The 26896-nt window shown below is 31.1% G+C and overlaps 3 protein-coding genes across 4 annotated transcripts; 2 read left to right on the top strand and 1 right to left on the bottom strand.

Moving 5' to 3' along the window:
• Positions 1–404: 404 nt before the first annotated feature.
• Positions 405–4756, bottom strand: LOC147074307 (uncharacterized). Of its 2 annotated transcripts, XM_085943700.1 has the most exons (3): positions 4597–4756; positions 2073–2482; positions 405–549 (listed from the first exon to the last, which is right to left on the bottom strand). In XM_085943700.1, exon 2 carries the CDS (start codon positions 2416–2418, stop codon positions 2080–2082), a length of 339 nt encoding a protein of 112 aa, XP_085799826.1. In that variant the 5' UTR covers positions 2419–2482; positions 4597–4756; the 3' UTR covers positions 405–549; positions 2073–2079. The 2 variants fall into 2 exon arrangements, with proteins under 2 accessions (XP_085799826.1, XP_085799827.1); XM_085943701.1 differs by lacking the exon at positions 4597–4756 and having other exon boundaries at positions 2073–2481.
• Positions 4757–5521: 765 nt separating this feature from the next.
• Positions 5522–6242, top strand: LOC147074306 (activity-regulated cytoskeleton associated protein 1-like). The gene is made up of 2 exons (XM_085943947.1): positions 5522–5848; positions 5904–6242. Exons 1-2 carry the CDS (start codon positions 5522–5524, stop codon positions 6240–6242), a joined length of 666 nt encoding a protein of 221 aa, XP_085800073.1.
• Positions 6243–22769: 16527 nt separating this feature from the next.
• Positions 22770–24612, top strand: LOC147074305 (uncharacterized). The gene is made up of 2 exons (XM_085943699.1): positions 22770–22851; positions 24221–24612. Exons 1-2 carry the CDS (start codon positions 22834–22836, stop codon positions 24476–24478), a joined length of 276 nt encoding a protein of 91 aa, XP_085799825.1. The 5' UTR covers positions 22770–22833; the 3' UTR covers positions 24479–24612.
• Positions 24613–26896: the final 2284 nt, after the last annotated feature.

Raw genomic sequence — 26896 nt, 5'->3', positions numbered from 1 at the left:
TACCAACAGCATCTGTAAATTGTAGTCTTATTTTAATGAAAACAAATACCTACGTATGACTGACAAAGTTTAGTGTTCACTATTTATGACGGATCTTAACAGCCTACCTTCACCCTTCGCCAATGAATTGGTTTCACTGCGACTGTGTACCATTGGTAGATCCAAAATAGCGTGCAGTATGTTTCGCTCAAACGAAACCAACACTTTTGGCCATTGTCATTACATGGCAACTGAACTTATTAGTATTTTTTACAAGATACATTACTACTGTGTTCTTAATAGAATAATATCTTCATCAGCATCGTATTTTTCTGTGAATGGAAGTGTTCATAAGGTAACTATTCTTCAATATTAATAATTGATCTGTCTAACAAACCTGTAGTGTAAAATAATAATAAAAAACAATAAATAACTTATTTTTATTAATAAATAATTTATTTAAACAATAATATATTGTTAAATTAATTAAATATTATCTCACAAAGATGTCATAGTGTCGTCATTTATGTTATGTATGTTGTTTAGTAGACTTTCCATTCTTCATTAGTTCTGAAAAAGAAGGAATATGTTTCAGTTAACTATTATTTTAATAAACTTTTTTTTTATTCAAAGAATAAGACACAAGATTTCAGAATGTAACATTATATTATAATATATTGAATATAGATCATTTGAAAACATCTCATGCATATTATACACACTAGAAAAAATCATTTTGTAGAAAAAATACGACAACCGACGGGACTTGAACCTGTATCTGCTGGATTCGCGCACATATATTTTTCCAAATAAACTACGGGCGTGTTAGTTAATAATGACATTTTTTTGACTAAAAGTTGTTACAAGTTACGATAATTTTCTAGTGTGTATGCATAAAATGTTTTCAAATTATGTATATTCAATATAACTATTATTTTTTATTCAACAAATAATTTTCAATATTTAAGAATGTAACATTATTTTTATTGAACATACATAATTTAAAAATACTTGTGAGAAACATAATATAACCAATATAATGTAAATATGTCGTAAAAAACTTAAAATTATTGTTTTAAAAATGATTGAGAACAAACTTTATTATAAAAAAAATAAGTACTATTTTATATTAATATTATATTAATAATCATATACTTTCATAAAAAATACTTCTGAGAAATATAATATAACCAACAGAAAAACCGCAAACACCCAGGATTTGTGCCCACGTGCACTGACCACTATGCTACAGGAATTTTATCTAATTGCGAAAAATTTATTTAAATTAATTTATTAGACTGAATGACAATATACTCATATTATTATTAATATTAAAAGTTGTTTGAAGAACACATTTACAACGAAATTAAAAACTAAACAAGTATTTTATATGTTAAGATCACATCGCATTTAAAATACTTTTACTAGTTTATTCACAACAATAAAGTTTAGTACCTATATGAAAAGTCGTATTTCAAGTTTGATGCTATTACAATAATGAAATCTTCAATTTTAAAATAATAGCATAGCTTATACATGATTTTATAATATTGTTTTCGATAGAAAATTGTAAGTAATGATGATAATAATAGCGACATAATACAGTGTGATTTTCCATATAATAATTATGTAAGTATATTATTATAATATATACGTATTTTTGTATTGTCAAGTAAATAACATATACATTATGTAAATCGAAAAATAAATTAAGTTCGGTTACCTAATTATAATTAGAGGTATTAAAAACTTTATGTATGTACGTAATAACGCATCAACAATTTAATATAAATCCATTTACTGTAATGGCGAACTGTTAAATGGATAAGATGCATACAATTCCATATGTATTTAGTCTTTTCATGACTTTATTTTCTTTCAACTTGTATAATATTAAACGTCATGGGTCCTAGGTTCGAATCCTGGGTCTGGCTTGGATAATTTGTGTATGAGTCAGAGTATAGACCTAATAGGTTAAACATGTGGCTGACATCCATTTCTCGTAGAAACAAAATCTGTTAATACAAAACCTCCAGCCCATGATCTTATTAGGATCGCTCATGGTTAAAAAAATATATTATTAAAATACTCACAATATTTCTAATCTTCATTCAGCTTATCCGTCATGGTGGTGGTGGTGGTGATGATCGTCACCATATCCTCCATAGCCTTGTTGACCGTATCCTCCATATCCCTGTTGACCATATCCTCCATAGCCTTGTTGTCCGTATCCCTGTTGACCGTATCCCTGTTGACCGTATCCTCCATAACCCTGTTGACCGTATCCTCCGTAACCCTGTTGACCGTACCCTCCGTAACCCTGTTGACCGTATCCTCCGTAACCCTGTTGACCGTACCCTCCGTAACCCTGTTGGCCGTATCCTCCATATCCCTGTTGCTCATATCCGCCATAACCTCCATATCCTTGTTGTTGTCCATATGCGCTATATTGCGGTTCTGGTATACTCACTGCAAGACCCATCAACATGGTCACCAGGAATAGCTGTAAGACAAAAAAATGTTTTGACTGTGATAAACAATTTTTTTTATTTCTTAATAGCAACCAACATCACTACCTTAGTTATGTTAACAATATACATAATATTAAAAAAAACAATCACTTTTAATTTACCTAAATCTAGTATAATGCTACTAAGAGCTTCTAACGATAGAATATGAACAATGAAATTTAATACATTTTACTAATAATTTACATTTTTAAGTATTTTAAATAATCAATACTTATTAAAAACATAGTGAACTGTTATAAAATATGCGTTCATAGAACAAATTCATTTTATCATTAGATAGAAATGGTTTTCTGATATTTTATAATATCTAAATTAGTTGTTTAATAAAACTTGCTTCAAATATTTCGAAAATACTTTTCAATAAGCATTTATATCTACTACAGAAATGCTGAAGAACATTGACAATTAATGACATTTTCACACTTTGCCAGCCGATAATTTGTAGGATTTAAAAAAATACTTAATTCAGACACAATAATTTTTAAAAAATATTTGATAATAATAAAGGTATATAGCTAGGTACTAATGATTGTTGATGAAATTCAATAAATATATTTATTTTGTAAATACGTTGGTAAGTAAACTCGTCACGTTATAATAAAATATATGTTTCAAATCAATGTCAAATTTAATATTTCAATATAATAATGGAACACTTCATTAATTTTATAAATATTTTATCTAAAGTAATAATTATTATGTCCTTCTAAGTGGACAAAACCGGTTCAGATTTTTAGTAAATTATTTATATTAAGGATTTTATTATATTAGTAAATAAACGAATACTTAATAATATATTATATGGCCTTCTGGTCGAGCAAAACTGATTATGATCGTAATTGAAATAGGTTTGTAGATTAGGAAAAGTGAGTTGGGATGTAATTCCCAACCAGGGTTCCGCAATAATTTGCAAAAGTTTATGAAAAACTATTATCATGAACCTTTTTGTTCATTGATAAAATAAAAAAGAGGTTAATTTTTACATATTTATAAAATGATAAAGTATTTTTAAAAATGAAGCATTGTTAGATGTCGGTCATAAATTATTATCAATTATTATCAATGTACATAGCAAGCTTTTTGTAGCTACAAGGATCAAATGAATAGCAATAGTTGATGAATTGAACTGTTAATAAAAAATGATGCATTGTTAATTACACAATTAATTGCACAAATAAAATTTTCACGCTAACCTTACAATACAGAAATGAGAATAGCATTATTTTATTTTATTTATTGGCCCGGCCGGTGGTTTATTAGCGGACACTTTTGAAAGATACGCTATATTACTTTTAAAATTAGATTTCGGCGACGTCAATAAGTTGTCAATGTGTATGGACGTGTATAACACAATTTCAAAGCAAAAATAAATAATTAATATAAAATTTGATACCTACTATAAAGTATATTCAAGGCTATTTTCTAAAATATATTTACCGCGTTTTCTTTTACAATTAAAATATACTCCAATGTACCTTAATTATATATATATTATACGCCAGTTTGATTTTTAGAAAATGCTTTAACATTGAATAAAACAGGTTGAAAATCACTGAATATAAACAGACGAAACGGATTCTAATCTTTATCAAATTATGTAGATTAACTAATTATTGTTGCTGCCAAAAGTTGGTAAGTCAATAATTTAGATATTTAGAATAAAATTAAAAACGGATTATGACGTCTCTATACATAAACATGTATGCTATAAAAAATATTCAAGGTCATCCAATACGATGCATATAAAGCACAAAAAAATTAGCATTATGCCTGTTTTTAGGGGACATGTTAAACTTTCAACATAATTGTAATTACCCCACAATATGATTTCGACACTTACCAACTTTTGACAGTAACACACGATATGCTTTAATTAATTATTAGTGAATATAATATTATACTACTTAAGTCTTTCTAAGCAAACGAAATCGATGCCTATCAATGTTTCCTAATGTAATATGTAACTTATCACTAATATATTGTGTAATTATATTTTAATTAATAATGAATATCTTTTGTTTATTTAATTTATTATAGTGTTTTTAATCGTGTCATATTATAATTAAATTTATTCATGTTATCTCACCGTCATTATTAAGGTTTTCATGATTTTATAATGTTTTATATAATTTTCCTATGTGTAAATCACTAAACGAAAATCTATCACAGTTTGAAGGCGTTGGCAAGGATTTTTCTGTTTTATACTAAGATACGAAAAATTGCTCCGAGCGTCATAGATTTTATTCGGTCACCATTTTTTTCTCACCACGATGAAAACCCACCAATCACCTCTAATGTCTTCTAATATTCAACAATAACATGGTAATTTGATTATATTATAAATACATTTATACCATGATGCAAAAAAAACAGTGGAAGTTTTATATTATTTTTATTTAGACAAACTTTGAGATAAACGTAGTGCAAACGATGTTTAATGGGTTATAGTAAAAGATATTGGACGCATGTGATAATTTTTGAAGATGTCCATCAAGCGGTTAACCTTTTTGATATAACTATTGGGAGGAAATATGACTTGAGGGGGAGAGGTATAGAAATTTATTATCAAATTACATTTTTTTTTAATCACCGAATAATTCGTATGAATGTAACATTATTGTGTGTGTGGAAGTATTTTCAAAATGATGTATGTTTAATAATTAGAATGTTACATTTTTAAATCTTGTGAATTATTCGTTGAATAAAAAAATAGTAAGTTAAAAAAAATACTGGAGTGATCCGTGTCAGTTAGTAATTAAAGTGAATTAAAGTTATTTAAAATACAGAAGCCGATCGCCAATTAGTAGTCTTGCTTATACTGACAACGGTACACACGGCTTTCCGTGACTCTACCAGTGTACAGTGAGCTATTGTGGTGACGTAGGTACGAGCTCAGGTTTCGCTATAGTTTCGCCTTCAACAACACAACGAACCCTTACGAATTTATTTATTAAGGAAGTACCTACTTATAACCTTATAAATTGGCGCCCAACGTGGGGCTGAAAGTGAAAATGGCGACCGGAATTCTGACAAACGAACAGTTGAAGGATTTGATAAAAGAACTGACAAAAAACGCAAAACATAGAAGTTTTTTGCAGTGCACAGCAAGATACGATGGGACCAACAATAGCAGCCAAGTGGAAGCATTCGTCGCAACTGCGACTGTGTTCAGGACGATTGAACACATCAACAAGTATAATTCACTGATTGGATTACAGTTTCTATTGGAGAAACATGCTGCTACATGGTGGATGGGAGTTAAAGATACCATCACTTCCTGGGAAGATGCAATGGCGGGGCTTAGGCACGCTTTTGCTCCCAAAAGGCACGCGTACAAGGTATACACAGAGTTATGCACGATCAGGCAAACTGACTGATCTATACATCAACCAGAAAAAAGCTCTGTTAGCAGAACTCCCGGCCCCGGCATACGCGGAATCAGTGCAGATCGACATAATATTTGGTCAACTGCACATACAAATACGCGATGGAATGCCGCAAAACACTATCAAAAAGTTCGACGATCTCATCAAAAGAGCTCGAGAAATTGAGGACAAGCTGAGAGAAAAATCATACAAAATGCAACCGGATGAGAATCCTCACACGCCAGCTCCATTCTGTTCGTTGTGCTACAGGAAGGGACATCAAGCTGATACATGCCGGAAAAAGGTACAGCATAACAGTAACCCAACCGAACAGAACATCGAGATACGCATTAGAAGGCCTTATTAGAATCGGACATGGTCGATTTTTTTTAGATATTTTATGGATAGAAGAAGATTTTTTATCGATTACGGTTTGCTTTAGGCAAGACTTAATTTATTTAAAAAAATCTAACCAACACCATTTGTAATATGTATTCTTAATTCAATGAAAACAAATAAATATGACTGATAAAGTGTGCACTAATTTTGTTAAATCGCCCATAGCATACTTAAACCATCACCAGCACCATCTGCAAATTTTATTATTAGTACAATGAAAACAAATATGTATAACTGATAAAGTTTAATGTGCACTATTTACCTACCTCTCTAACTACATCTCTCGCCACTGCAAGGGGGAAAGAACTGACAGGACTCTAGACTGGGGTTCCGTAATTAGAAAATGGCAGCTTGGCAGTTTGGCCAGCTAAGTGTTATAAACAGAATACAAAAATGATTTCATAAAATATTGATTTTTGTTTCGTCCATTTAACTAATATTTTATTAGGCACACTGCATTATCACTGTGGCTCATTTCATATGCTGAGATATAATATAATATTATGTTCAATTGGTATATTATTGATTAACCGATCCCCAAGGGATCGGGCCCATCATAAAATGATGACATGTTATGTACAATCTTATCCATGTATGTATTTGCTATGAAAAATAATTATAAAAGTTGTTTATTGGTCAAAAAGAATTTTAAATAAAACATGTTACGAATAATATTAAAACAACTAAAAAAACTAGATTTGAAGAATTTCGTATTTATAAAATTATTGCATAACATCTCATAATAAAAATATGCGCAAAATTGGTCATAACATCCGCTTAATACTCCTCTTCTCGTACCATTCCCTATTAGCGGTCGACCATCATCGATAGCGCGTCTTTTTGACGCAAATGACGCAACCGATTCATCAGACAATTTAAAAGGGGCCTCCGAAGAGATAAAACAAGTTTCAATGTTATTAAACCTACATAATTTTGAAAGCACTTCTAAGAAAATATATTATAACCAATAGAAAAAATCTTTTCGAAAAAAGTAAGACACCCCGCAGGAATCGAACCTATATCTCTCGGGTATCACGCCCACACACATAGACCGCTATGCTAAAGGAGTCATGCTTTCCAAATTGAGCTACTATTGGTGATCGGTTTTTGTATTTTAAATCAAAGTAGGCATTACTTTAATTACTAACAGACGTCACGGATCACTCCAAGATTTTTTGTTGTAACTTACTTGAACTTGCTAATATGTAATTTTTAATTAACTATTTTTTTATTCAACGAATAATTCAGAAGATTTAAGAATGTAACATTCTAATTATTGAACATACAAAATTGTGAATTATTCGTTGAATAAAAAAAATAGTTAATTACGATGTAATTAATTTAAATAATTTAAAAAGAAGCGAATTTCTCACAAACTGGGTGTTGTATAATATTACCCAAAGCATAACAAAATTCCTACATTTTTATAATTTGGTAAATAAATATTTTTTATAATATATAAAACTAGTGACGTTACGTGTGCGTAGGTAAGTCGTGCATTGCGTAGCGTAGCGTAGAACTTACAAAATATATAACACACCTTTTTGATGATAGATTCCGTCGTTGCGAGATTTTGTAGAAATGTCCAATTCTAATAAGACCAAAATGGGTCTCCACAGAGTGGAGGTTTGTGTTAACAGATTTTTTAAATGGAAAAAAGATGTTAGGGACATGCTTATCATATTAGGTTTATACTCTGACTCCAAACACAATTTAAAAAAAACAATATAATATGCATTTGCCAGACCCTTGATTCGTAACTGGGACCCCACAACATTTTAAACCGACGCAAAAGTCGCTTGCCATCATGGACGAATATCCCATTCAGTGAGTTATATATCAGCCAATTGTCTTTACAAATGTATATTTTGCTTTCTGACTTACTTATTCTTTCTTATTTTTGACCATGTCCGATCCTAATAAGTTCATATGGGCCTCCACAGAGTGGATGTTTGTATTTACAGATTTTTTAAAGAGTAACGAATGTTAGCCACTTGCTGAACCTATTAAGTCCATACTCTGACTCCAAACACAGATTTAAAAAAGTAATATATGTATTTTCCTGACCCCGCATTCGAAGCTGGGACCCCACAACATTTTAAGCCGACGCGTAAGTCGCTCGGCTATCATGAACAAATATCCCATTCAGAGAGTTATATACCACTCAATTGTATATTTGGATCTAGGGCGATTCAGCGCTAGGAGAACTGGGCATTAAATTACTAAAATACTAAATCATGGGTCATTGAAAAATATATTATATATAATGCTTGGTGAGAATTTAAATATTCACACGTAAATAATGATTTCATTATGCATAATATGTTTACGCTCCAACGAGAAGATAATATGTAGTTCTTCTATTTTTATGTAAAGCGTCAAGCCTAATAATTCTTAATCCACAATAAAAAAAACATTATGTTAAGAACAAATGAATTAAATTAAAACTTCTATGTAGTAGATAGAAACTTATTGAAATTCCTCGTCTACTTTATATATGAAATCGTAATGAACGTCTATTTATTTCATTTGACAGTGCGGCGCCCACTTGTCCTGGCGTCCAGTTGTCCCAGTGCCGTATATTTTACTTTGCGACTAACTTAATATAACCATTCACTTATAAATACTACCAGTTGCTAAATAGTCATCAGGTAAATAATTATTAGTTTATTCCCGTGTTAAAGATACTATAATAATTACAAGATAAAAGTCACTTTTTATATACCACGTTTTTAATTCTGTTGAATCATATAAACTTGACAATTCTATGTATTAATAATTTAGGACAAATAAGGCAATTGTCAACAAATCATTTTTTTGCTATTTTGCAACAAACAAACAAATATAGAATACTGAAATGTCAGTTATATTTCCATAGTGACGCACGTATATATTAATAATTTAGTTGCTAGGACCACCCCCTTACCAACCAATAATAGTGGATTGGATTAGGGATTTATTTCTAAATAACTTTTCGTACAAAACAGAATTAACTGAAAATGAATTCAATTCTACTTAAAGATGGCTAGAAGTTTTATAAGAATGCATTGGCATCGTGTTCTGATATATTATATTCTAAAAGTTTAAAATGTCTAGCTAATCGGGAAGCTAGTTAAAAAATCGATTGCAAGATTTGTACTGGACAAACAAGAATACGAGCTAAGAAAAACGTGGTAAAAATACTAATGACGTTTCTATTCTGTTTTGTAAGAATCGATATTATGACATGTATTTATTCTCAAATTATTATAGCTAAGGTTTTAATTAAATATTATTATGTATCACGCATGACAATTTCAACAACGATATTTTTTGACGTGAATTTAATTGAATGTGTAAAAAAACGTAAAATTTAAAAATATGACCTTTATAAATCATGACCTGTTGTTAGACAAGCCAAGGTCAAGAATGTTTTCAGAATATATTTTACAATGTCAATGATATTAAGTAATTTGACGTTTATATTTTTTTTACTGTTTTCATGCCTAGCCAGCATACATCCGTAAATAAACAAAAATGGTTAAAAACTGTTTACAAACATTTGATATATTTCATAGAAAATCATAGAACAGATTAATAAGATCGAAATGCAAAAGCCAGTTTCAATAGATTAAGGCTTTGTAACCAGTTTTGATCTATATGATTAGTCCTAAAATATTACTAATATTGCACGCACGTTTCATTTATGCGACAAACTTTAATACAGATATAACTGATGAAAATCTTGAAAATTATATCTTCTTACAGTCTCACCCAGAACTACTTCTATTTGTTTATGTTCCCTAATAGAAATACTCATTCGCTTATTTTCCGCTGCGGATAGAGAACATCTCTGGCGAAAGGTGGATGTAGGCTGTCGAAATCCGCCACAAATATTGCACAGTAAACTTTGTCAGTCATACCTATTTGTTGTCATTGAAATAAGACAACAATTATTTACAGATAATGTTGTTTAGTTTTTAAAATTCAATTAAACACTGCCAAAACTAAGCTTTAATTGGTAATAGTAAAAAAAAAACTCGTCTATCTATAAAATATCTAAAATGATGCAATTAAATCATACATAACTTTGGATATTTTAACGATAAAATAATATTTTTTATGTATTATAGTTTGGTTCGGCAGGGCTTAATGAATTAAAAAAAATAAACAAACAATATATTGTGTAAAATGTATTCATAATAAAACGAAAACATATCCTAAGTATCAATGAAAAAGTGTGCACAATCTTCTCGTTTCGCCCAAAGTATACCAAAACTAATATGGTTTGATTTAAGCAGGGTTTAATTGATTTTTATCTTCTTCTTCTTTGGCCATATTCGCCCCTTAGTAGGAGCATATGCACACCACGAGGCGCCTCCAAGAATCCCTCTCGCTCACCAGTCTTCTTGCATTGTTCCAGGTGAAATCAGCATCCCGTAGAATCCCTTCGGAATCCGGTTGGCTTGGAGAACAGGCAAGCCAGGTTGAAATTCTCTTCTGGCATCCGCAGCATGCGACCGAGCCAGGTCTAATGCTGCCTCTTCACTCTCAGCGTGATGAGAGGCTGCTTGGTGCGTTCTGTTATCTCATCGTTGGTCCTAAAATGCGTCGCAAACATATGTTTTCGAAGTTCATTATACGGTTGGCCTGAGCCTTTTTTAATAACGTTGATTTTTTAGTGTATGAATCTAATAAGTTAAGAAGGTGGCTAACACCCATTTATCGTAAACACAAAAATCTGTTAATACAACCTCCATCCTGTGGATGTACATATGCTTTTCTTAGGATTGGACACGGTAAAAAAATATTGTACGTGTACTTTGTATAAATTGGGAATATCTTATTGAGACGGATCAAATAGATGAAATATGTGAAATAAAGGTATTACATTATTGTGTTTTATTTTAAATAATATGTACAATATCTTTATACCAATAATAATTATTGACAGTTAACAACATTAAAGAAAAAAATACATGTTTAAATAATATGACCTAGATACTAGGTAGTGTTAGGTGAGACAAGGTCAATTATGTTTTTAAAGTTTACAATATCAATGCTATTAACAAAATACTATTGACGTTTGCGGTTTTTCACTGTTTTTAGAGTGACACATATTTCATATTATTTTCCCTAAATAAATAATCGTTAAATTTAATGCTCTTTCAATGGAATAATGATACATCATGTATTTATCATTCGTGTTGTGCAATATCTTCTTCTTCTTGATTATATCTTCTATACCTTATCAGTCTTATCACACTTCAGCTTTTGATGGACATAACAAGCACATTGACGTGCTGTTCTCCCGTTTTCAGATATTTCTACGTATGCAGATCGCCGTATCACACTTCACCGCGAAATATTGTATCGGAAATATAATAATATGGTTGTATATTAACGACCGTCCTACCTCTTATGGTTGTATAGTACTGACATAAAATTCATGTCTACATAAAACACGATTCTTGTCAGTTTACAGGAAGTCAGCGGCAAAAAATAAATTGAAAATAGCCAATATACTAGATTAGATAATCGGACAAAACAGAACATGACAAAACAGAACAGCCAGGGGAAAAATAAGACATTAATTTTTGTGGAATCTATTTAGGTTAGGTTAGGTAAGGTTAGGTCATTATTTCGTTGTACCTAGTCACCCAATCATTTTGAACATATATTGATTAAGATGAGGATATCCTAAGCTTGTCGGCAAAGTCCCGTTTATTTCAGGCTTTCTAGGATTCAGCGATTAGGAATGCAGAAATTAGGCAAAGTCCCGTTTATTTCAGGCTTTCTAGGATCCAGCAATTAGGAATGCAGAAATTAGGTATATAATTTGATTTATTATGGAGTATTGAAAATCTGTGCTAATAAAAATCTATCAACATGATAGAGATAGAACAATTTCAATATTAAATTTTATTTATATTTTTCCTGAAAGGTCATAGTTATATTTATCGTTGTTCTGTTTTGAAGAAAGCTCACGCCGAACAATTACTGTGCTAGGATGAACTGAAATACGTACAATTTACATGTAACCCTGTTTTTCATAGTATCCATGTATCGCGACGATTTATCGTGTAGCTTAGATACAATGTAGCTTGAATGAAACATCACCAAAGGATGCTATTTTTTTTTTAATATACAATTTTTTAAAACACTAACCCTACAAAGAGATTAAAAAAATCGAAATAAGACTAACAAATGAATATTATTATAAGGGATACATCCATCTATAAAACGTTATCGTTAAATACACGAGGACTTGTAATTGCGAATTGCATTGGCGTCGACTTAATACAATACTTTCAAGTTATTACATATTTTGAGTACTAATAATTCATGCAGACATTAAGTTCCAATATCTCGAAAAGTAAATCGACTGAACCCATGTTTTTTGTATATTTTTATATCCAGAAACTCTCTGCGAGGATTGTTTTAGTGAAAATTTTATTATTATTATTATTATATTAACAAAAAAAATATATATGAAGATCTGGACCGCCCCAAATAGAATAATTAATTAAATGTATTGTGACCGTATTAACATTGGTGTGCCGAATTTTAAGTTGGAAAAAGAGGCGAAAATAACCGTAATAAATAAATAATTATAACGTGTTTAAGTAATTTATACAATAATATTATTTTCAAACACATCATTTTAAGCACGTATGACATCTGCTCAGGGTCCATTTAATTTCGGGTGTTTTTTTTTTACTAAACTTGATTTGTGTATTTTTAAGTTCACTCTTTATGTGGAAAATACTGCTTATTAATTTTTCAGTTAGGTCACCTTCTCATTGTGGCAAATAAATAGAAGATTTAAATTTAATTATGAACACGTTTATCAGTTTGAAAACAATTTTTAACTTATATATGTTACTGTTGAACTACTGTTGGATAAACTGTGTTATACAAGGTAGGAGTTACCTAAGTTAATTCAACCAACTGTTGCATCCATCCATCTGACGTCACTGGAAAGACGAATTTTGTTTTAACATGGAACATGTTTTACTCATGATCTCCGATGCAAAAGCGTTATGAAAAATACATGCAGAATAATTATCGACGCGCAGCACGCCCGCGGCCCGCGTCCCTCTCCGATTACCTACGCGCGCCGATTATTTTCATTTTACGTTCAGTAGCCTACATTCTGTGCGACGTATTGTTCAACTGTTATAATTACTTCTTTAGTTTTATAATTGTAATGACATCATTTTCAGAAAAGTAAAATTGTTTGAATCCTTTGGATTCGGTTACTTTGACAAATAAGTTTTCTTTCGAATTTGAACAACAAACATTAACAAAATTAGTAGGCAAAACATGTTCCATGTTTAATGGATTTAGCCGACAGGGTTTAAGTAATCATCATCTGAGGGGCCCAGGAGTTTTAGAAAATTTATGATGTCATATGTATCGTTCCCCTAAGTTGTGGCCATACAAGAATTATTTATATTTTTGCGGATGACCCAATCGACGATCGGTGACAATTGGGTCTACGATTACTAAGAACGTATGGTGAGAAAAATATGAACTATTCATTATGGCTGCGACTTCCGGGAACGATTCAAAATGACATTTCACGATCAATGCAAACCGTACGCCGGCTCTCACATCAAAACTCGTCTTGCCTGCAACGTGTTGAATACGTTGATGTGACGTCATCGTTATTCACAAAACACACGTTGCCAAATGGATCTCCACAGACTCATCGAATGCGACTGTTTAGTTTGAAAAAAAATCTGCTGTTGCAATTGACAAGTCACACGCTTCTCGGGCTACAAGTCGAAGACACCTGGACACATACAAACACCTACGAATTGGTCATTCCTATAGCGGCTCACCGATCGCCGCATCTAAATATCTATGCGTTTCGAAGACATGCGACTTTTGCGAGGTAGACGTGCGTGGTATTCATATGCGACTTAATGCGATTTAATTTATGGCTGTGCGGCTTATAAAAAATTGACAGGAAACGTGGTTGAAGAGCCTCCGTGAGAGGTACGAGTGCGGCTCCATCAAACCATTTCGGGTAGCATATGATAGAGCAAAGATTGCTCTTACGGTGATCGATCTTTGATAGAAGATAGCAAGAGAAGAAGAAGAGATCATAACATTACTTATCAATTCAATAAAAAAAAATTATCAGCTTAATACATATTTTTTTAAATTTCTGATCTCTTTTTCAATATATATATTTTTTTGTAAACTTTCATTAGTTATTGTTTTATTTATTATTTTCCTTTTTTAGAAAAACCCTACACTGAAAACATATCCGTAAAGATTGTAGGTACACAAATATTACAACGAAATGTGTTTTTACTATTATATATTTCGGAAAATACGCGGGGCGTTTATTATTTAACCTAACTTATAATAAAAAAATAATGATCCCATTAAAACATCAAGTTGAGGTAATGCATTAAATTGTAGGTTTAACTAAGTGTGTTTTCAACATAGCAAGCGTATCTCTGTGTGAGACTACTAAGAAATTGTTAGATTTTTTTGTAATAGTATTCAGTGATATAATGGCTTGCAAAGGAAGTAAAAAAGCCGAGAGAGATTAATGAATACATGGCAATATGCTCATTTAAACTATGTAGACAAACTTTGTCATACTGGGTGACTCACGAAAACAACATCCGAAGATATAGTAAGAATAAACGTTTATTTTAATCAGATAGCTATATAGCCAAAAGTTTCTTGAATGGTATAAAGCAATAAGCATATTTTGTGAAATATTCAACTTGTACAGGGTTGGTGCGATATGTGTCTCATAAATACTGAAACCATTTCATAAAAACACCATATGCCACTACTGCTAGGAGAACTTCGAGTCGCTGGGTGAATCGAGTATTTTTTTAATATTGTCCCATGACTAAAATGAGCTGATATGAGTGTAAATAAAGCATAGCAGTGAAAGTATAAGAATTGAGGTTTTTTCATCTCTATAAATTTAAAATGCCAAATCTTAAAACACGAACATGGTAAACATGTGTTTTCTAAGATAAAATAAGACTTTTACTCCTGCAGTATGTTAAACAAGACAATCAGAACAGGATAGCGAGACGCTAATTGAATATCTGCTTTAAGAAGAATCAAGGATTAATTTTTCTAAAAGCTCATATCATGCGTGCTGCTTTTTTACAACGTGATGCTGTCTGTTATACATGTTTACAAAAGCCCTCTAATAAAATTAATTTTCTTCTTTGGCCATGTTTGATCCTAATAGGACCGTAATGGGCTTCCACGGAGTGGAGGTTTGTATTACAGATTTTTTTTACGAGAAGATGTTAGCCACTTGCTCAATCTATCAGTTCCATACTCTGACTTGAAACACAGATTGAAAAACAATACATGTATTTGCCAGACCCAGGATTCGAGACTAGTACCTACAACATTATAAACCGACGCGTAAGCCACTCAGCCATCGTAGACATTTAATGATATATATAAGCTAAACCACCTACTCTACGGTTTTACTCTCCCTTAGATTTATTCTATAATCCGAGTCTTTTTAAAAAATCTTCAAGGATAGCGCTTTTTAATCAAATAGAAAGTCAAAGAGGTTGTGAGCGTATAGTTTTCTGAATATTATAAGCAGATTTTACATGGTCAACATCATTGCAAGAGTAGTGGTCGAAGTGTTTTTAATAATTATTTTTAGTGAGCTATCTCCTTCATCTTCTTCCACCCTGTCACGTCCCAACATTGGGGCATAGGGTAAGCACAAGTTGGCGCCACTTCTCTCGGTCCATCGCCAACTCCTGCGCCTCCCGCCATGTCAGACCTGTAGCACGTAGGTCGCTTTTGTAGCACCGCTGCAGGGTAAGGGAGGGCTGGCCATGGCGACGGAACCCTTGAGGCTTTGCCACAAGGGTACGAAGTGCCGCACTCTTTGGCGGCATCCAGAATACGTGTTCCAGCCACGTAAATCGTCTCTTCGTGATAACTTCAATCACCAAAGGCTGTTGTGTCTGCTCACGAACTCGGGTGTTTGTAACGCGGTCGTACCAATGTACCCCTAAGATTCGGCGGAGACATCGATTCTCAAAGCTTAAAAGCCGAGACTCTTGAAGCTTAGTAAGATGCCATGTCTCACAGCCATACAGGAGCACAGGTAGGACGCACGCGTTAAACAAACGACATTTTGTCCTCACAGAATACAGCCTTGACCTCCATGCGACTCCAAGTTGGTTGAACGCAGAGTCCGCCACACCCATGCGGAGTCCAAATTCAGTAGAAATACCACCATCACCGGCAACCGTGGCACCCAAGTATTTGAATCTGGACACCAGCTCGACGGGCAGACCGGAAACCTGCAGAGGAGTGTCGGCGTCGATACATGCAGCACTGCACATGGATTTGGTCTTAGCCGCATTCAAATGAAGACCCACACGTTTCGAGTTCGCGGCGAGCCTGTTCACGGTTACCTTCTACCTTTCGATCGTTGAGTCAAACACGACTGCGTCGTCTGCATACTCCGAGTCGCACCGTCTTTCTTCGCATAGATCGATTGTGTCATCATGATGTAAGCGTATCCCACTGTCGAGGCAAACCATCTTACGCATTATGAAATCCATCATGATGATAAAAAGAAAGGGCGCAAGTACACATCCTTGCTTGACTCCTGACGTAATTTCAAAGAGGTCAGAGGATGTTCCGGCTGCTCTCACGCGACACTCTGTATTGATGTAGAGAGCACTTATCACGGCTGTCAGTGGTCTATAGGTATTAAAAATTAAAAAATAAATCATTTTCACTATCATCGTTTTCATGCTAAGGTAGATAATTTTATAAACGCTCATCATATATCAACAGCACATATTTTTATATCTATATTATGCAAATTAACCACGAGACATATAAATAATATATGTAATGAACTATGCATTTACTCTTAAAAGTATAATAAAATTTACATATTCAAGCACAACATCTCAAAACCGTCAAATGTACTTTCAGTCACCACTTAATTTTGGGTAATTTTGAATTAAACCCGTTTTATGTATTCTTAATTCTACTGTCAATCTGGAAAATGCTGCATATTTACTTTGTGGTTAATTCACTTTTTTAAAGAATAATTAATACGATTAGAAGGTTTAAATTTAAGATCATGAATAATTATCCGTTTAAAAACAAAATACGTCATATAATATCATGCAGAAATATACAAATATACGCAATTAAGAGTATTTACTTCAAATACAGTGAAACGTGTTTTTTAGTTATTTATAATTAAATACATAATAAATTTTACTTCAGGGTTCCTCCATTCAACTTATCTATACCAAGTCAATCTATAGTACATTACTAAAGCAATAAATTAAAGAAAAATGCCAACTTTGGCCATAAAAAAGGTGTCGTTGGCCATCATGATAACGGCATATCTCATTCGGTACAAAAAATCCTTCAAACACAAGGGCAGTTTAAATCACTTCTTTTAGACACGTTTATAGTATCATGGAAGACGGTCATGGATGTCGACGGCTGTACATACATGACGGGTGGCAGTGGGAACCTATGTAGCCTAATATAATATGGTTTCTCTGAGGTTATAAAGCTACCGCTATTTGATACCGTAAAGCACCATCATTAGAATGCAAGTATAAGTTTTAGCGGTCATGGGTCTCAAACATTCCACATCGAGTTGAATGTTGCTGCAACGACTTCCATTTAGATAGTGAGCTTTCTTTGTAAATTGCTGTCTCCCGTTTATAAATGACATTTCAATTTTATTTATCAGTAAAGATTAAAATTTTCCTTTTCAAGTAACTTACAAGTAAAAAAAACTGGCAAACAGTCACCTGTTTTATGATTTTGCCAAAAAAACTTATACGACAAAAATGTTTTAGCACGTAATAATAATAAATTATCATGTACATACCAAATCAGTTTATCGATGTTATGAATGAAAAATTATAAATAAGGAAAAAATTACGATTTTGCATAAATTTGTCTAAAGGTAATTTTATCATAAAATACAATACAAAATATTATTTAAAAAAAAAAACAAAAATTATAATAAAAAAATATTGCATATACAAAATATATTTAACCATAAATTTGATGTATTTATGATGGATTTATTAATATAATCTTAATATATAAGAAAGATATACAATCTAAGAGGGATAAAAATTTAAGACATATCAGCATATTGATCGGTGATATTAAATAGCTGACCGCAATTACGATTTCTTTAATATTCAATTCGTGTAGTGTCTAATTATTGCAAACTCAGTAAATAGCTGACTGTAATTATAATTATTTTCGTAACATCCGTTATTCAAAATTTTGATTGTTTGAATATTTTGAAAAAATAAATGAGTCACCTGGATTTATTTTTAATTTTCTTTCTTTATTCAACACCACAACAGGCCGTGAAGCCCATTAATAGTGGTAAAACTCAAAAGCTAGAGGAATTTACATAATTAGATTATGTAAGTATATTTTGACCTCACCAGGAATCGAACCCAGAACTCAGGGATGGAAGGCCTGCGCCTTACGCACTGCACCACGAGAGCCGGTAGTCATAACTCATATTCTCAAAAAATCAAGTTTTGAATAAATCTAAAAAAAAAACTAAAGCACTATTATTCGTAATCACAAAATTCTAATAAAATATCATAATATTAGTGAGTGACATTGTCAATTTGATTTTTTTTAAATGAATCTCATAAAGTTTCCATCTTGAAATGTAAAATTCGCCATGAGACTGAAAAAAAATACAGATTCTTGGTTGGTTAGAAAAACGTTAAAGCCAGAATATAATTTAGTAAAGAATAATTTTGTGAAATGATTTTTGGTATATCCAAATGTTTTTTTATCGATTGGTGCATATTTTTAAATCACTTTGAATTATTAACTAAAAATAAAAACGTTAAAAAATGTGAATTATGACACTAGGCTTCTTAAATCAAGAATGATATACCTTTATTTATTTTTACTATAACCAGATATACATAATATGTTTTCTATACATTATAAAAAAATGGAATCGAATACTTACTTATTACAGTTTAAGGTAAAAAAAATAATATTTTTTAAGGCGCGGTCTTCATTTAAGTTTTTTGTATAAAAACAAATTAATATAATCTCAAATATTATAAATTATAAATCACGTGTAATCTTTAAAAAAAAAATAAAAAAGGCGTAGGTAGTCCTTTTTTATTAAAGACTGTCTCGTCTTATGATTGAATAATTATATATAAAGGATATTTTTTACCATACCATTTATTAGATGTCGTTTTTCATAATAATGTATACATTCTGGAGGTAGTTAATGGGTGTGGCAAAAAAAGAAACACGACAGATGACCATTCCGTGGATCTATGAGTATACTTGACGATTACTGAAAAAACTCGAAATAAAAAATATAATTTGTGCTTGTATTTTGACCACAGACAATAATAATTAATTGAATTTCTTGTGGGTACCAACTGATGAGTTTTAAATCGACAATGTGCATACAGAGTTCGCAATGAAAGACATGGCCGGAGATTTGCACTGAAATACAATACATATTACATTACAAGTCAAAATTACTAAAATATTGTATATTATATATTCTTTATAGTATATCTTCACTAATCAATTCGATTAAATATAAATAAAAAGGAACATGCATAATTTTGAAAACCACTTCTGAGAAAATATATTATACCAATAGAAAAAATCTTTTTGAAAAAAGTAGGACACCCGGCATGATCTAACGTCATGAAGTAACTAGATTTAGAAGAGCGCTGATGAGCAGGTATTAAAGGCCAATAGTTAAAGTTTGTCGTAACTAGTATGTCACCTTGTAGCATATTGGACAATGCGAACGGGGCGCAAACCCAAGAGATGCAGGTTATTCAATTATTAGTTGAATAAAAGAAATAGTTAATTATTAATAAAAAGGAATTCAAGTTTAAAATATTTTTATTTCCTAAACAAATCGATGTCGTTTTTCCTTGACGTCACCCTGGTGACTGAAGATCGTAATCATTCTGGAATTCTATATCAGCTTTCTCCGACTTTTCTATCCTCTACAAGCAAAGTATCCTAAATCAAATAAATAGCCAGATATTTTTTGGTTGGTTCCACAATATGATGTGGATTTTGACTGTTTCATGAAGAGATCTCTAGACGGCTATCGTTTTTACGAGAACTATATATTTTTCACCACGACAATCAAGACGCCGAACACGTCCTCTCTAGGACTGCCTGCTGATGGGATCCGACCATGTGGAGTTATTTGCCATACATGGACCTAATTGGCCACGCCGACTTGACTTATTATCAACCAAGGCCAACTTTGAAACATTTGAAAAAAGTGTTGCGTCGTATGAAATATGGAATAATTCCGGTCCCTCCTTAGATTCATCACCTTAAACTCTTGACCTCTTTGTTCTTCTTCTGATAATCTTTTTTAAAATTTTATAAACTCTTTCTTTAAGCACCAAGGTGCATGGTTGCTACATCAGTCCCGTGCAGTTTCGTTTCCGTTTCGGAACAAGGAAATGTATCACTAAAATCTTTTCATTCAGACACGTTTATAGTATCATGGAAGGTGGCCGTGCATAAAACCCGAGATCCACAACTTATATTATAAAAACTTAAAAGTGAAAAACTCAAAAATGTAAAAGAAAACATTTCTACATTAAGATGGTGTAAATATTTTTTTTCTTTATTTGGAAGCAATTGAGTTCTTCTCCGAATGGAAGGCTATTCTGCTTTATAATGGTTTACAAAAGTATACATACACTTTTCAACTACAAATATAAATAGTTACATTATTAATAATACAGAATTACATTTTTGTTACACTATACACTAGACATTAACGTTACATTTTTGGAGAAATTCATGTACAATTTTCATAACTGAAATATTTGGTCTTGCCAGGAACGAATTAATCGTAAATGGAGGGTATAACCTGCATATGGTGTAAATATATTAAAGTAAATTTAAAAAAAACATCACCAAAGCTGGCAATTAAAATTGCTGCGAGCAATTTTCCATTGAGACTTGATTTGTACCAAGAAGTTTCATACGGTATATTATTTGACATTATTTCAACAGTAGGTACTTTAACTTTCATTTCATTATAATCAAACGCCAAAATAGTTGTGCTATCATAAGAATACTAATTTTGAAATACAATAATTATTATAAGCTGTAAAAAAAGTTTTATTCAATAAACCATTATTATGGACATGAACCATCAGATATTATATCATCAATAGAAAGTACGTGACCACAGAAAAGATTAATAAATAGAATTACGATCGGCTGTATCCCAAAACACTACATTTTGACGCATAGTTTTGAACGTGACGTGAGTGTCCTACAAACATAAACCGCACTATTGTAGACGTGTAATTAATAGTAGGACTTGCAATACTGAAAGAAAATGTCAATACTGGTTTTTAGGTATTTCTTATTGAATACCGGAATTTCACAAAAAATAGAATTAGGTGCTTATCAATAAATATATATATTAAAATCTTTTTAAAATATTATTTTATAGCAGAAACCTACATACCTACATTTTTATGTTGAGATCTAAAAATATGTAGGTATCGATCATAATTGTAGAACTATTGATTTAATACTGAATAATTTGAATATATTGATAATTTTAACTAAAGCCCTCAAAAGTTCATCATGTGCAAATAAGTCCGGCTGCAGGAAAAGCTTGTACAGTCATCAAGAATTATAGAATAATTGAACATTTTTGTCACGTATATTTTCTATTTCGAAATAATATTATGATAATTCATCGCGACAATTACTTATATACATATATTTGATGAAATTTGTTTCAATATTTTTTCTCCTCCGTTGGATTCACTCAATATATTTGCATTTTAGCAGCACATAACTTATAATTCATTTTGAAAAACGTAAACGAGTATGCTTTCTTAATACCAAAAATTCCGCTATTTTGGATTTTTAAAACCGGTATTTTGGTATTGATAAATACTGGAATACCGGTTTTGAAATACTGGTATTGCAATCCCTAATTAATATTAAGTGTTATACACCAATACTGCATGAGCGTCAGTACATAAAACGAGAGCAGAATGCGAAGGCGTATTCTTGACACGTGTTTAAGATTATCCCATATTCTTACACACTCGAGATCGGTTGTCTGTTTTTCCACACCCTTAAGGTATTTCTGAATTCCCTGTACTTGACACAATAGTATCTTTAATAATACTTGACATTTTCTAATATATAAACTTTGTAATATTGTTTATTCATATTTTTAACTTTTTTTTAATTAATGAAAATTCGGTTCTCTACTGCACTGCATTACACGTTTCATTTTAATGGAACCAAATTTATGTTGATACAACGACATCATTTTACGTCATAGTATTTATTATAGTTTTTCTTTTTTAAATCGTCAGAATATGTCATGGGTTTTCTTACGAAGGTGATTAAAATGAGTCAGAGGTTGATAAACCACAAAACACCATATATACTTTGTATATAAAATGAGTTTCAATTTCACATCAACATCATATCAATATAGCACATCAAAGTATAAAGTACTAAACCAAAGTTTTATAATAATTTTCTACAAAATGAAGTCAAAAGTATTAGTGAGTTTAGTATAATTAAAAATTACTAGTGTTAAAAATAATTAATTGTACGTATTAGAAAAATATATATATATATCTGTAATATAATATGGGACTCAAACCAGTCACTTTTCAATCCCGGCAAATGAATGAATTCAAAATGATTATTTTAATATTAAATTAATGTCCTGATAATTTATATTATTATAATAATATTACTTTAAAATCCAAAAGCTGAAACTAGAAAAGACTACATTCTTAATATCTTCTCTCTACATATTAGTAATTCTTGATTAATAATATTTAAGGTAATGAATATTGAACTAATGCTAATGCACTGGTGAGTAATTTAATTAAATTGACTTGAAAGATATAAGTGTTTTTAATTGTTTTTAACATTGCTTAAAATATATATTATTCTGTAACGATCTTAATAATTATAAGATGCAAATATTTAACTTCGTTAAGTATATTTATTAACGTTTTTCGTGTTTAACCCATAGCTTACGGGCCGCACAAAATTGTGTTTTTGCTAATTACTTTTCAAATGCAAATTAACACGTTAATTACAAAATTAATTAAAAGGGCCCGTAAGCATTGTGTTAAGAAGGTTAAGTCTGGCGAAACTAGGAACATTTAATAATATGTTTTTCTAGGAAAATAATTATTTTTTTTCTATTAAAATATTTTTTTAATATTAAAATATTTATAATTTTGTATATTATGTTTGAATCTTATTTCAAACATAACTAAGTATGTGGTATGGTGGTTTTTTTTTTTTAATTAAATGTCACCTGCCCACAGTAGCCGAGCGGCTTACGCATCTGCTTGCAATGTAAGCTCGAATTCTGGGTCTGGCAAATACACATTTGTTTTTCAATTTGTGTTTGGAGCCAGAGTATGGACCTATTGGCTTTCATCCATTTCTCGTAAACACAAAATCTGTTAATACAACCTCCACTCTGTACAAATTCATATGATCCGCTTAGAATCGAACATGGTGAAGTAGTAGTACATAGCTTAATCAATAAATCAATTATTTATTACTTATCAAATTACTATCTCTTACTTACTTACTTCACCCTGTCACGTGCCCCAGTTATTGTATTGGGTCATAGGGCAAGCACAAGTTCGCGCCACTTCCTCGGTCTATAGCTAATTCTCCTGCCACTCTCCGTGCAAGACCTACAGCGCATAGATCGCTTTTGTAGCACCACAGTAGAGAGTGCGGGATACTAATATAGTATTCTTTTTTTCTGAGAATTCATATAGAAACAAATCTTATAATCTCGGGATTCTATTATTATGATGAATAAATAAAGTTGGATCTTGTAACAACAAAATTACAAAACAACATTAAAGTGTTACCCTTTCTTCTGTTACATTTCAGTTTTTCTTCGTGGCAATGCTGGTAGGCCTGGCGGTCGGAGTACCAGTCACTGATCCTGACCCACATCACCATCACCACGGAGGATATGGTGGCTATGGGGGAGGATATGGTGGATACGGAGGCGGATACGGCGGTTATGGAGGATATGGGGGTGGATACGGCGGATATGGAGGCGGTTATGGAGGTTTTGGAGGATTTGGAGGTGGTTACGGTGGATATGGAGGCGGATATGGTGACTACGGAGGATGGGGAAAGTAAAAGTTGATATTAGCTTATTACCCATCTGAGATACTTGAATTATGTGTAAATTAATTAGGTTTATTTTAAATTATTTTGGTATATTTGTGTTTCATAGTACCTACCTGTGTAAATAAAAAGACTTAAAATGTGAACATATGTTTTAATTTAAAACTTTTATTGAACATACATAATTTGAAAACATATATATAACACCCAGCAGGATTCAAACCTGCGTCTCTCAATAAAATAATGTTAATTTCTTAAATATTGTGAATTATTTGTTGAGTAAAAAGTAGTTAATAATTAATGTTTTTGGTTTTAAAGTCGGTTTTTATGTTCTGCCATTTTGATATTATAATCGTAAAAATATCATCCATATTTAGAATTGCAAATAGAATATGTTTTTCTTTCAAATATATTAATAAATAATTTAAAATACAGAAAATAGCTGAATAAAACGGAATAAAAGTCTTTAAAATTGATAAAAAAATATGTTTAAAGTTGGTCGACAAATATAAATAAGGAATATAATTAACTTTGGAATCCACCATCAATTTAATACTATTAATTTTACTAACAAATGCAGCTAGATTTAATAGTCTATAAATTATATTCCATACGTATTAGGTATATAAATTTATTATCATTATCATTATTATGAAAATATAAAAAGGGGTTAACCGATCATCAAATGAACAGTCTAAGTGTACGCCTTTTTCACTTATTTCCATTTAAATACTATAAAAAACTTACTAGTAATGTCATGTAATTGAAAAATACTAGAGTGATACCTAGTTGTATTGAAATAATCACACAAACACCCAGAGTTTGATAAAATCAGTGTGCTGTGCATATATGAATTTTTAGCATATCGAAAAAAGATAAACAACGAAAAAAATATGTATAATATGCGATCTAATATATTATTATGAAATAAAAATTGATAGCACATTTTATTATATCTCGAGACAGAAAAAATCTCTGGATAAATATGGTCATCTAGTGGTACACAATACGTAAAATCCGTCAGAAACGTAGACATAAGGGTCGCTGGATTGACGAGATATTTTTTTAATGGTATACTATGTGGTATTTTACGGTTACATATAAGTTGTACGTATGCAGTTCATCGTGGGACACTTATTCGTGCGCCAAATGACGAGTTCTTCGTTGAACATTACCCAACCTAACCTAGTAAAGACATCTCCAGAATATGTTACATAATAAAAAGAGATCGATGAAGAAGAAAAAAAAACATGTATATAAACACAAAAAAATAATTAAAAAAACAAAATGATAATTTGACACACTCGGGTAAAAATACAGGTGTTTACAGAACATGTGTTATTACAGAACTCATGATTTGATGAAATGTTACACGAACTCATGTTTCACGTACTGCGGCGCACGAAGGCCCACTAGGTTTCTTAGTTTAATAGTATGTTTTCAGTTATTTTCCAAAGTTTAAGTTAAATATTTAATGGAAAAATACGTCCTCTCCAAGAGCACGCCAATTAGGTATTTTGTACATTCTGTTATCTTTATGTAGGTTGATTAGATTTTGGAAATGTGAAAATGGGTAATTTTTAGTAACTGCAATTTTTAAAAATAAATTAAAATTTTATTTTATAAAATAAAATAAGTAGTATCATTTTTGAGGAAGAGGTTTTCATCCTAACGCATAGGATAAGTATTTATTTTTGATTTTTTTATTACAATCTACACACCAAAATAATTAGTGTTTTTAAAATATGAAAATACGAAATGAAAAATTAATATTTTGTTGCCTACTTTAATAGAAATTCGTTTTATAAAAAATATATCAATATATTCTGAAGTTATTGCAACAGGTAAGGTTGACTATTTTACAGTTAGAATATAATACTTTGTAAATGAATAGCATATAACTCCTCATACATATGAATACATATTATTTTGAAATAATATTCTCATTTGTATATGCTATAAATATGGACTTTTACCAATAGTTTCTTAAATGGCCCCAACGTGTAGAGATGTAGGGGTTTAAGCAAGAAATGTGATTAAATCTGACGTGACATTTAATTAATAAATTTACAAAGTGAAAATCGTATAAATTTTATGTAAATAAATAGATTTATTTATTATTGTGAAATATAAAAAATAACCATTCGATGTTGCAAAATTTAAAAAAAATAGCTCATCGTATCTTCCGGTAAATTGTTTTTTTTTTTGAAATCTGCAACGTTCTGTCTCTGCTTATGATAAGTCGTTTATACTTCATGGTGATTCTGAAAATAATAATATTATTTGTTATAGTATTATCAAAATATCGTTTAAAAATAATTTTAAAATATATTTTAAACAAATTTACATCTTTAGGATTCCTTTTGAAACAACTAAATTTCGACATTTTTAATAATTATTCATCGAAATTTTATTCTTTAGCGTACAGTG

Source organism: Rhyacophila brunnea, unplaced genomic scaffold (assembly GCF_057557595.1).
Source record: "Rhyacophila brunnea isolate RB1 unplaced genomic scaffold, BYU_Rbru_1.0 scaffold_16, whole genome shotgun sequence".
NCBI classification, from domain to species: domain Eukaryota; kingdom Metazoa; phylum Arthropoda; class Insecta; order Trichoptera; family Rhyacophilidae; genus Rhyacophila; species Rhyacophila brunnea.
Note: the sequence above shows the minus strand (reverse complement) of the source record. Positions and strands in the feature narration are given on the sequence as shown.

Coding starts and splice junctions, on each gene's coding strand:
- LOC147074306 (XM_085943947.1), top strand. CDS start 5,522: ATGGCGACCGGAATTCTGACAAACGAACAGTTGAAGGATTTGATAAAA. Junction 5,849..5,903: donor CCAAAAGGCACGCGTACAAG/GTATACACAGAG, acceptor TACATCAACCAG/AAAAAAGCTCTGTTAGCAGA.
- LOC147074307 (XM_085943701.1), bottom strand. CDS start 2,467: ATGTTGATGGGTCTTGCAGTGAGTATACCAGAACCGCAATATAGCGCA.